The 13135-nt window shown below is 41.2% G+C and overlaps 2 protein-coding genes across 2 annotated transcripts in view; one reads left to right on the top strand and one right to left on the bottom strand.

Moving 5' to 3' along the window:
- LOC108873249 (galectin-related protein) lies at positions 1-10855 on the bottom strand. The gene is made up of 5 exons (XM_018661429.2): positions 10458-10855; positions 9795-9878; positions 9613-9701; positions 8731-8917; positions 1-5566 (listed from the first exon to the last, which is right to left on the bottom strand). Exons 1-5 carry the CDS (start codon positions 10488-10490, stop codon positions 5423-5425), a joined length of 537 nt encoding a protein of 178 aa, XP_018516945.1. The 5' UTR covers positions 10491-10855; the 3' UTR covers positions 1-5422.
- Positions 10856-12939: 2084 nt separating this feature from the next.
- Positions 12940-13135, top strand: part of abch1 (ATP-binding cassette, sub-family H, member 1) — a 31361-nt gene continuing 31165 nt past the window's right edge. The window contains exon 1 of the mRNA XM_051076648.1: positions 12940-12945. Within this exon, the coding sequence (XP_050932605.1) occupies positions 12940-12945 (6 nt within the window). The remainder of the gene's footprint in view (positions 12946-13135) is intronic.

Below are 13135 nucleotides of genomic sequence, written 5' to 3' on the forward strand. Positions count from 1 at the left end.
TTCCAAGATGAGAAGTTTATTGGTTTGCAAAGTAGCTGTTTTTACAAAAGCATGAGGAGGAAGGGGGCAAAAAACATTTGGAGAGGGCTAACACAACGGCAGAATGTGCTGTCTTCATTTAACCACTGGTCCAGTGCACGTTGTTGATGATAAAATTTAGGGTCATCTCTGAATATTTTGGGAATCACAAAGACATCTTGTACGTACAAGCACTCCTGTTTCATTGTGGCTAATGAAAAGCTGCTCAGCTGAAAAACACCAGATGAAACAGCCGACAGAGAGGGCCGACGTGATGCTTGGTGGCATAAAAGACTTTCAGAAGATCAAAGTCACAGAAGCGAACACCCTGGCGATCCTCTTACTTGGTGCATCCTGTCATCGTGTCAAAATGATGGTTTTTGCATTTAAAAGAATCTAGAGCAGAGAGTTTGATCCAATACTTGTTTCTCACTGTTTCTTAGCTGAGCTCAAAACACTTTCATCTTTATAAAAAACTTTCAAGATACCTTCATATAAACAGCAAAAATTAGTACATTACCAATACAGTAGGTATGACGTTACCACACACAACCCTGCTGGTTACACTGTAATAAATAGAACTGATAACATGATTGTACAACCACACAATACATTAGCAACAGATCAGCCTACTTCTACTCAGAGGACACTTCATAAATGGACATCATGATGTAGCCGTTCTTACAACAGCCATGTAGGTTTTAGCACTTCTTAGAAAGTCATTTTGTTGTTTTACAACTGTTTTAAAACTTGATTTAGATACTGAAGTCCAATTCTTGTTTTGATCATCCAAGTGTTTCTGTCAGCAGTGTTTAAATCCTAGAATTTGTTGTCAAGGTAAGCACTAAATTTCAATTTTCATAAATGCTAAGCTATAAAGATAAGCAGGCCAAAGGAAAATTCTGACCTTGAAACGTCAGATAGATGGTAAAAAAATTAAAATGAAATAAAAGCGCATGCTTGACTGGAACGAAAACTGGTGATAAAATACCTCAATCTTTCATGTTTACAGAATAGCCAGGTACTAGTTTACATGCACAACAAAATGCTTTCTGCTCGCAGCTCAGCTTCTCAGTATTCCTCATGTAAAAACGAAGCCTGTGAGGCTGTGTTCATGAATATGTACATCCAAAGTCCAAAAGCAGGGCAACATACAGACCTGGGTCAAATAAACGGTTTCCCTCACGTCAGTCGCCCTCAATTTTTAACTGAGGGCAGGAAGGGTGCAAACATCTATTTCACAACTCAGTGGGTGTGAGGAGAGGATCCTAAATAACTGAGGTGAATATGAACAGTATTTCCGCCTGGGAATTTATCATCAGATTACAATCAGGAAGAGAATGACATTCAGTTTTTCTGTTGCATTTTTAAAGGGTTGTAGAACAATTAAAATAGGCGCTAAGGGCGAATAACAGTATTTACCAAAATGGTTCTTCAAAAGACATGGGATCATTAGGAGATCAGGAATGGGGAACTGTTATTCTGGGAAGAAACACAATGTATGTTGAGGTTTTCCAAACACGTACCGTTTCTTTCTTTTTTTGTCTTTACAGGAATAATAATCAGTTCTGAGTCCCTCAAGTGGACACCAATACATTTTCTAAAGTGCAACAGTACCAAATAAGTAAGCTCAAGTAACCTGCCAGCTTATCATGTACCTGCACCACATCCAACTGTGCAGAAAACCTAATGGGAAAAACGCACTGTGCTCGTACACATCTGGAAAACACACAACAGCCCCAGAAACAGTTTGCTATCGCAGAGTTAAACTGTGCTATGTTGAGAAAAACACACCCCCAGCTCAGCTCCCTGTGCACACACACACACACACACACACACACACACCACACAAAAAGCGCTCCCTGGTTCAAGCCCTTTAATTCAGGAAGTCTTGAATTGTTCATCTCCCTCCACCATAATTCTTAGCAACAGCAATGCAGCTGTTGACGCTGTTAATTACTGCTAGCTCAGCTCCATGTGCGACAGCTGAGCAGCCAAAAACATGAAACTGCACCACACTTGAACACACATCTACATCCACTGAAACGCACTGCTGAATCATATTCCTTACACGGTGTATATTAACATGTTTTTAGCGTTACAAATAAATGGTCACCAGTTAATAGAAAGAACACAAAAAAACAGTATATGAAAACACAACCTGTCAATACAATTACACATTATTTGTACACGTTTGTTCTCCTGTAACACTGGAGTGATGATGCATCGCACTGGCTCGCATCCTTTCACGCTGAACTCCCTCACTGCCCTCTCATACCAAAGCTGTACTCGTTTCCTGTTTGTGACCAAAATAAACCGGCGGCTGCCAAGTGAAAACGAGGAACTCAGGAAGACCCTGTCTGACCAACAGAGGAGAAAACAAGATGTGCTCCATAGAAGTCAGCGACCTTATTGCTACGTGAAAGGAACTAAGAAATACTCATGTATAGAAAGCAGCTGCAGCTCACTCAAGGTAATGAGATGTTGAACAAAGAGGTTTTCTCAAAGTTTGCTCAGGAATCTAAGGGAAGCTTCATTAACGTGAGCGATCGTGCTCCAGTGAAGTCAGTGCAACTGTTCAGCACAGATGTCATGGCTTACTCCAAATTCACATTAGCAAAAGGTGATGGGAAAACCTTCATTAGCTTAAAATCAACACTGAATACACAAATGTAAAAATATCAAAATCTTAACTGTAGTTCCTTGCAGCTACAACCACTCTTTGCCTCTTTACTGTGTCAAGCTGCTCGCAATTAGACTCTAACCATGACACAGCATTAAGAGTATGAATGATTTCACTTTCCTGTTTGATATGAATTGTAACAGCTGTCTCCAGAGATCATCACCGCTTCTCCAACCTGGTTCAAGTTTTTCTGTTAACCGGTCTGAACCACTTTCTAATAAGTCATCTTTATCAAGAGTTTATACATTATTCATAATTCCTTTATTAATGGTTAATAAATAATTCACTGATGTTTTATAGATCATGCAGTTATAAGCCATTATATAGGAACCACTTTCTGGTTGCCAGGTTATTAAAAATCCCTTTTTTAGCTTTGTCTTTTTTTTCTCTGACAAACAGCTGCAGAGTGTCTAGACCATTTATGAACAATTTACAAACATTTACAATTTCATCTTTGATGCATTATTATAAAGTGAGAGAGTTAGAACTCTTTATTTAAGGTTTATTAACAGCTGCAACTGTAAAATCAATGGTTAATTAGATAGTTCATCAGCATTAATAACTACATTATTACCAAATACAAAAAGGGATTTTTTGCAACCTGGCAAACCTTAAGTCTTTCTTAATTTGATCTATAAAGCATAAGTAAATGGTTTACAACCCATTAATTAAGCCAGAAGTTACACCTCATCAAGTCTTAATGAGAAAGTGGTATTCAGGAATCCACGCAGTGAAATTCGGATCTAGTTCAACATGTTAAAATTTACAGAGCATAGTGAACATTGATGCTGTAAGAGGTGTAAACAGAGCACCTTAAGACATAATAGTTTTTATACATATGAGTTTTGCTTTGCAGGTAGTCTCTGCTATTATTGTGTATTTATTGTAACTTCCTTTCTGCCTCAATGAAGGAAAAGACGTCCTGTGTAGAGTGGAATGGTTACAGAGACAAAACCATGTGATGCACGACAGACGTAACAGAGTTAGGAAGAGTTGTAAAAACCTGCTGGCTGCATTAAACAGGGATGTAACAGCTTTATAACATCTATCTGCTTCAGTGTGGACGAGACGCTGATGTGGAATGATTCAGGAAACACTTTTTTTAAAAAAGCTGTAAGACATACAAGACATGTCAAGACTGTCAGACTGAAAATGGACTATTAACAGCACCAGCCATACCACCGAAAAACTGTGACATTAAGTAATAATTTTGTGCATCACTATATCTATGCTACTATAGAAATGTGAATACTATACATTCAACATACTATCAGGATCTGATTCTGCCTCCAAACAACCAGCTGACTGTCGAATGTCACTGAAGGTTTTGGATTTTAGTTCGCGCTTGGCTAACACCTGCAACACTTTGACAGCACAGTTTCTCCTAAATATGTACTGAAGTCAGTGTTACTATTGTGAGAATAAGTTGCATATTGCATTAGCGTACAGCTCAGATGAGGTTTGCATGAAAAAAAAAAAAGTGTTCTGTGAGTTTAACAGCAAAGAGCAGAGTTCAGTTTTCTAACTCATTTCAAAGCCATTTATCCTGCTCTCCTCGCCCAGCAGAGTAAACAGTTGTAACTCTCCTCCCTGTTCACCAAACAGCATCATTTTATCTATAGGCTGCATATGAGTGCAAACTACCAACACACGCAGTGTACAGTATGGGACGCTTTCTGCTACATCTAGTCATGATATAATCCTCATTTTTTGGGTATTTAGGTCGGTGAGACTGCAGCGTGTTACCATGACAACTGGAATAAACCCAAGGGAGGGCAGGGGAGCGCCTACGGAGTTGGGAGATACATCAGCGCAAGGAAAGGGTTTAATACTGCGCTCTACTGTGCTCAGTAGATTGAGTTTTAGTAGATAACTGCAATAATTAACACACATCCAGCTGGGTTGAGTGAAATTAAATCTAAGTGTCACACAACCTGCAGCATTTTGCTTTAAACCAGTTTTATCTGCTATAAAAATCATGTTTTTGGCCTTGTGGGAATTAGTCAAGGCTCAGACTGAATATCTAAACACTGCCCAGGTTTAATACTGCAGAGTTTTACAGCATATTAGTCACCATTATTGGGTGCAAATCAATCGGTTTCTATTTTCTGCTTGACCAACATGCATTTTCCAGTTTATCCACAAGATTTTTAGATGATTTTTAAGCCCACAAGTTGGAGAATTTCCTTCAATTTAAGTTAAAACATTTACTCAGTCATCAGATTTGGAGATTTTCCCCCATAAGCAAGGGTTAGCTGGCGTCTTAGCTGCTAAGTTCAAGATACATTTTTCCTGAGTAACTGGTTTCTATAACATCTGAGCTATTTTTCCATCCTTGAAAAGTATTCCACATCTGCCTCTATCTCAGGATCCCTAAAGGATTCAACATTTTTAAAAAAATGAATGCACTATTAATAAGCTGTGAGATCCCTGATCTGACAAAACTGGGGCTACAAGGAAAAATACCTGAAAATGGAGCAAACACATTCACCCACGAAGCATCATCACATCACATCCTCTTTAAATGGAAAGAAGTGAATGGAATTAAGCAGAAGATCTCTAACTTGTCACTGCCGGAGCCTTTTTCCAGTTGCTATGTTGCTGCAGTGTTGCATGATGGGTTATGGATGATGATGACATGACAGGTGCATGTGTGTGAGGTCATCTGTGATCAAGTCCTTGCTTCACACATGACTCGCAGCGCGGGAAGAGTGGGGGAAGTTAGCCGAGCTTGGTGATCTGTAGATCTCCTTGTATCCGTACTGTGTCGATAGAGGGCAAAGATTTTACTTTGTGATAAAAGTCAAAGAGCTGGTGTCCGTCCACGAATATCCGGAACCTCTGGTGCTCGCAGTGGATCTCAATCTGCAGGGAGGGAAGAGGAAAAAGATGGAGGGAAAGACAGCGAGAGAGAGAGAAGATTAGATAACAGAAATCATGAATAATGCAAGTTGAAATTAAATGCATTTACAACTTATAATCAGGTAAGAATCTGATAATGTATTAATCAGATATATAATAATCAGATAAGGACTAGAGAAGTAAGAAATAGTAACATTTTTGGAAATATGCTCACTCGCTTTCTTATTGTCAAGTTAAAGAAAATGTACAACTCTAAAGTCTATATGGTGAATATGAAGCTACAGGCTTAGTACAAAGACTGGAAACAGGGGTAAACAGCTAGCCTAGCTCTGTCTAAATGTTAAAAAAAGCTCACCAATTAATACATTATATGTCGATTTTTTAATCCATGCAAAAACAGTCTATACGGTAAACTAAGCTAAGCTAAGCTAACTGGCTGCAGCTTCATATTGTGCAAACAGATATAAAAGTGGTATAAATCTTATCATCTACATCTGAGCAAGAAAGCAAACAAATGCATTCTTCAAAATACCCAACACTATTCCTTTAACAATCTTTTTTACCTTAGGTCTTATTTTCCTTTCAATCACAATCACATGTTTTTGCTTTGTAAAAATAAATCCTAAAAATATTTTGTTAACTCTTGTGAGAGCACCGTGCGTCTGAACCTTAGAGTCTTTTTACATTAGCTTTTCTAAGATAGTGAAGATTTTAGGATGCAAACCTACCTACATTTATTGTGACCAGCAGTAAATGTCTCACAACAAGCACTTTATTCAAACTCCGTAGCAGTTACACAAGAGTTACACAGCGGTTGGAGAGAGTAAACTGTACCTCTACTCTAGCTGAAGAACTGTTATCTGACTAAACTAATGTAGACACTCAACACGTGTTCAAGCAGCTTGTTTGGAAGCCAGTCACTCAGTTACATATTGTCTTGTACATATTTCTGGCCACCTGATGAATGCAAGTCCAGTGAGCTCTCCCTTTTTAGCTCTGTTTTGTTCTCTGTCAACTCCTGGAAAAACATATCTAGTTCTTCTCCACCCTGTTCATTGGCTACTCTCTAACTTTGTCTATGGTTTGAGGCTGAGCAGGTAGCATATAGCTGATTCGTCAGCACTTTTTCAAACAGCTGCTTAGTGATGACAAAAACTTGAGAGCCCTGAGAGTGAATCACAACAATAAAGTTGCGGGCCATAAAACCTAAACAATGAACTTTCTGTAATCCTGCTTGAAAAGTCCATTATAAAAAGTTTAACTAGTTCATATATAGACTACTACACAATTTCAGTGTTTTAACATATACTAAACCACCAAAACGCCTTCCAGTAATCAAGCTTCAAGTGAGTCTATGTCACTTTTGCTTACAAGTACACCTGCACACCTTAAACTTCAACAAACCAAATACAGAAATGCAGCGGTGTAAACATCTCTCTGTACAGTTTGGACCCAAAGAAACAAATTGTAGGTGTGACCACGCTGCCTGAGGTAGACCGTTTTCGATGAAGAGAGTAATAGAAACAAGCCGTCGTGCTCTGAAACCGCAGCACATCATGTGTCTGTCCGCATGCTTCAGAATTCATGAGCCAGTTTGTTGGAAACTATCTGCAGGACAGCCTTAATCTCCAGCCTGCAGCTTTTGACAGAATCATGACTGTGCTGACCTGCTTGGTCACGCTCTGACCACAAACAATGACACTTTATCAGAGAGCTGACATTGCATAACCCAACACAGGGATTGCCTCTAAAAATAAGTTAAATTTGGCAGTTGTTGTATCTTCAGTAGTTATGCTGTCTCTTACGAGAAATTTAGGCCTGAACCTTCTCTCTTTTGGTAGAAATGATATGTTTTCATGTATCTGTTAAAAAGCAGCTTTGTCTTGTTAAATGCTGGTTAGTTCACTTTGCGTTCAAACACGTCATCATATATTTTTAGACGAACACCATACGTGTGATTCATGCTCACATTCAGAGTTATTAGAGCGGAATTTGACATTACGAGCTAACAAGTCCTTAGGTCTTCCAACAATTACTCATCATGCATATGTGCTCAACTACTCCCAACCCCCATCGCATCCAGCAGATAAACAGCTGATGCTGCCCCTCACACAGTAAACAGCTCCACGGGATACTGGCTGTATTTATGTTCGTTTATGATTCTGCATGGGAGAACATTTCCTGTTTTTCTCATATTTCTGTTTCTGTTTCTAATCGCAACATTACTGCATTAGCATGTGACTGTTTCACATACTGTTACATTGTGGCTGTTTGTTTTACTGTTTGACTCAACAATAATCAATTTATTGTTTCATCAATAAACTTATCGCATCACTGCGAATCATCTTCTTAAGCATCATAGAGCATCTACTGTATTACAGGCAGCCAACAACTCATATCTAGCATTAAAGGGGTGGGTGTGTTTCAGCTGAAGTGCTTGTTGGATTGTGAGGCAGCGTCTGAAAACCAGCAATCAGTGAATCAAGTCCAATTCAAGTAGAGAGTAGAAGCAAGTAATCTAAGCAGGGTTCTCTTTTTATTCTTCACACAGCTATTTCTGTCAACATTGTGAGGAGAGATTTCCAATGTTATTCTGATCTGAATTATCACACCTCACCCTGCACTGTTCACACACTTCAGTCTTGGCACCATATGTTGTCCTTTTGCACCTCTACTGTACACCGACTGCCTAAATGTTAAATGTAGTACCGGTGGCCCCAGAGAAACAAAATTACATTCTTACTGTGTACACACATAAAACTCTCTTGAGTGCTGAGTCGCTGACACCAGGGTTTTTGGCCTGACTCAAGTGTGTTTGTTCAAAAACAGCTATGAAAGCACTTTGGCCTTCTGACACAAACTTATCCAACTCCTCTGTTCAATGTAAATCAGCCTGGGTCTTGATGAAATTAAGGAGTATAACGTCTTCATCACCTACAAGAAGAATCGTCAGACCTATGAAAAACAGGATCCAGGTTGTAAAGACTGGGTTTTTCATATTAATACCCAAACTGGGACTACAGAAGAATAGGATGCCAAAGTAAAAGAGCATCCAACAATCTCCATAACAACAAGTGTTCACCAAGAAGCCTCCCTGCCTGCAAACAGGGAGCACCCAGCATCATCTGACAAGGAAATTGGTGATGAATGCAACAAGGAATCTTTACCCTAAAAGGCTGGTCAGGGATGAAGGGGAAGTAGGCGGTGGATGCCTCCTCCTCCGTCCATTTTCCAGAAACACGGGCACTGCGCAGAAACTGGCGGTTGCTGAAGCGTGCGGTGAGTTTCAGGGCCACGTCGTACGGCGGCTCCTCTTTCTCCGAGTCACGGCCGCAGGTCAGGCTCACGTCAAAGCTGGGGGACGGAGAGGAGGAAGGGACCAGGGGATTGAGGAGTCAGACATGCAGCATGGGGAGGAAAGCAGGACGTCAGATGCACGATATGAATAGCTAATCTGGGATAAATCAGATGCATAATTCTGCTGCTGCTGTGTAAGAGCAAACCAACTTAAATTATAAATAATCCCTGCTGCTAGTTTTACCCCCCCCCCCCCGCCCCACTGCAGCTGTGCTGTTTACACACAAGCATCTTTGTGTGAGTGCATAGATATGATCACTGCAACAAACATCCTCAGCGCTGAGATGCAACAAAGAGAAAAACAGCTGTGTGTTTTGAGTGCAGCTCTGTCAGCGGGGACATTCACATGAACTTTGGCATGAATACTGTGCCAGCAGCAGCCACTGAACATGATGAGGTCATGGAGAGGTTTCTTCCAAGTTTGACACAAGTTTCCATGTAGGGTAAGGACACACCCAAACAAGTCTGCCTCACTGGATCTTCTTATTTCTTTTTTACCCCCCCCCCCCGCTGGGGAGGGAACGCCCTGTCTCTGCATACTTAAGAAGCCACCATTCTCTCTGGCTGCCCACGCATTACTCAATGTGTCCTGGAGTAGCTGTGCAAGTCTGACTGGCCTAAGAACAAAAAGCCTATCTCCAAGATCACTCATTATGCCCGTGTGCGCATGCATTTGCTAACTGTTATCTTACCTGTCTGGCTCCAGGTCGACAATGCCCATCACTATGATCTTCTTCCCCGGCCGCATGCCGCCCCGGATGCGTCCGCTGAATGGCACCGTCTATGCAAAACACATTTAATTCATTACGCACAGCCCGCAGCGAGCAATCAAACATGGATAGGTAAGGAGACCGGTAAGGCTTCTTTTTCCTACCAGGAGACGTGATAAATCCTCCTTGTCAGGTGAGATGAGGCCGGGGTTCCCCAGCGAGTCGTTCAGGTTGTCATCTTCCACATTCTTCAACACCAGTGACAAAAAAAACCACACAGGATGCAAACTGTCATTTATCGCTCTGTCAGGTGGGATATAAACTGGCCTGGCTGAGGTTTAACACCCAACATGAGGCTGCAGGCCTGTAATTTAATAAATACACACATTGTGGCCTCGAGTGCTGTTTCCAACAATGACGAGGTAGCGGCAGACCTGTCATGTTGTTATCGGGGCTCCAGTCTGGAGCAGTGTGAGATTATACATTTGGCCTCGTAAGCTTCAAATTGGCCGCATATCGCACTGCGAGGAAAATGCGCACATCCAGAACACCGGCTGAACGGCCTAGGTGAACACACACCGCCGACACATCCCAACACAAACGTATTGGATTTCCTATTCCCTCCCCGGCCGCGGATGAAAGAGGAGTCGCCTTGCGCTCTGAATGCGCTGCGCACGGCGCTCCGCATTTACAATAAGCGCCGGATAATCGACATAACGGTGCGCTAAAATGAAACCCACGGGCCCGCCGCGCACGGAACATAAATAACAACACATCGGCCCGGTTCCCAGCATGCAGCTTCCCTCCCCAAGGAAAAAAATACTCACTATTCCGTCCTTTTCCGCTGCCTGCACCGCCATCTTGAGCAGAATAGCATAGGATGCTTATTATCGGAGCAGAGGCAGCCCTGCCGGAGGAGTGTGGTGTGTCAGCGTCGTGGCACTGACTCAGGAGGATATTCCTGTTCCTGCTCCAGTCCCTGCTCCTATTCCTGGGTCTCCACGTCTCGCCGGGCCTCTCGCAGAGACTCGCAGTCACCTAGCAGGACATCCCTCCGCTCCACTGTCTGTCTGAAAGGGGTGGATATCTGCTGACGTATGCTTTATAATAATTACAGACTAAAAGCTTAATCCCCTTCTGTTGGAGAAGGCTAATCAGACAGATTTTCCTCAACCCTTCACCCAATTAGGCAACGCGCTCTTTGGGCTCTTTTGGGTTTTATTGCTAGACTGGAACAACAATCCAGGGAATCATTTTTGATTGAATAAGTATTTAGTCTAAGAGAGGCAGGCTGCTGCTGCACTCCTCTGTCGCTCATTCAGTTTGAATGTGACACACGAGGCTTTGGCCTAATTGACCAAAATGTGGACACTCAATACTTTTGAATGATTAAACAATACTGTAGGCCTGTGAGGCGTCAGCGAGCTAAAAATAGACTATAAATGGACCAGATTCTGCCCAGTTGTGGGCCTGGAACATTAATTGCTTTTCAGTGAATGAAGTGGACATTCACATTGTCTCCCTTTCATTGACTTTGGCACGAATACCCTCCCTCTCCCCTCCCTTTCTGTCTGTCTCCCTCTATATGTCCATTTCTGTGCGTGCAGGCCTCCCCCCTGCCAACCCCCCTCTCCTCTCCTTCCCTCTCTCCCTCTGTCTCTCTAGGCTATTATGTTCTCTTTTTTAAAAACTAATCTAGCCTGCCCCTCTATGGACATTTAAAGGCATTACAAGCTCAACCAACCCATTAAGCATTAGCCAAAGAGCTGCTAAAACAGCTGATGCCTTGAATTTAGAGGAGATTGGAAAACGTTTATTTTAACCCTCGAGACTTATTTAATATTTGACATCTTATTAAAGAATTGTTTATCCAAAGTGCTTTGAAGCAAGACAATGCAACAGTTTTACCTGACAAACCTGCCAGACGTTGTATCATACACTATGATAACACAATGAAAACACAGTGTTGAGCACTGACACAGTCTGGGCCTGAGAGCAGGTGAGACTTTTGTGTCTTGCTTAGGGCACAGAAGCAGACAGATGCAGCCATACCTCCATTTGCTGATCATTTTGCACCTTTCAGTTTTGTTGCTGAAGAAAATCCATCAAGAATATTTCAATGATAACTGTAGTAAGGTGAGGTGCAGAGAGAAAACAGGCCCGCCTTTCTAATTCAAACTAGCCTATCAGGTCAGAGCTCAAGGACAAAGCTATAACAATATACATAGTTTTCTTGCACTTATTCATTCCAACAAGGTCATAACTTATTCTTTGATATGTCAACATAAACACAGTGCAGTCACAATAAACAAATTACCTGATCATCACTCAGCATTTAGCTTAATTAGCTGATGATTTCACCCAGCTATTATCCAATCAAAGCTGAGAGCCCACCTACTCCCAGGAAAAGGCTACTGTTGAGGCAGGCAGCACAATGTGACAAGATGACACAGAGGACTCAAGCCAACAGGTTACTGCTTTCATTAGCATGTTTTTATTTTCTTATGTTACTACAGCTAAACCTAATTCTAACACTGGCAATACAATCCTCTGTTTTTGCTTGCTCCATTTATAGTTTTAATATAAATTGATAAAGAAAAATGTGAAAGAATGTCTAACACTTAACCAAAGGGCACAGCACATAGTTCATGACTGAGGTAGAGCTTCCTCGCAATAACAAATTCACATTACCCAAGGACACTTTACATAAAGAGAATGAGCAAATCTCTAAATTAATTTAAAAAAGCTTAAACCTAGATTTAAAAAGCATTATAGGCTAATTGTTAGCTAACTGTTTTGCTGTAAAACACAGAGGATACAGTATAGCACACAATGACTCAATAAAGAGCAATGAAAACACTGTTAACAGTTGTGTCCAATTTCCCCTCACATTAATCTTTATGGGTACAGCAGCAGCTAAGCAGACATAAACATCCCAACACATCCTGTTTACTTACTTAAACTTAATTACATCACTGATGCCTGTATGCCTGCATCATTTTCAAGTAGATGAAAACCCTTTTTTGAATCTCTCTCTACACTTACACTTTAATCATTCTTTCCCTTCAAACTTTTTGGTCCGCTTTTTTGACTGACATTTCTCACTTATGGCCAGTCACAAACTCGACCGTCTAGTTTGTCTTTGGAGTATTTCCTCATAGATTTTTCTCACACGGCTTTGGTTTTGGCTGCTCTGGTGTGACATAGTGCTCTACAAATACACTTGACTTGTCACAGCCTACATGTAGAGGAAGCAGAAGTTTTCTCGTACAGTTGACTCTACATTTGGTGTCTCAGATGAGATCCACCATGAAGGTACAAAGCTGTTTCTATCACTTTAAGAAACATATTTGTACCATTTCAGTGTTGACTACAGAATGTATTGCAGGCTTGCCTGTTATACACTGAGTCTCTTGCTTTGTGCTTCCATCTTGTGGTAAATCTGGGTACTGCCTCATGATGATCTCAAGCAATACTTTGAAAACAATTTCCACATCATTTGTTC

The sequence above is a fragment of the Lates calcarifer genome, linkage group LG16_LG22 (genome assembly GCF_001640805.2).
Source record: "Lates calcarifer isolate ASB-BC8 linkage group LG16_LG22, TLL_Latcal_v3, whole genome shotgun sequence".
Classification (NCBI taxonomy): domain Eukaryota; kingdom Metazoa; phylum Chordata; class Actinopteri; family Centropomidae; genus Lates; species Lates calcarifer.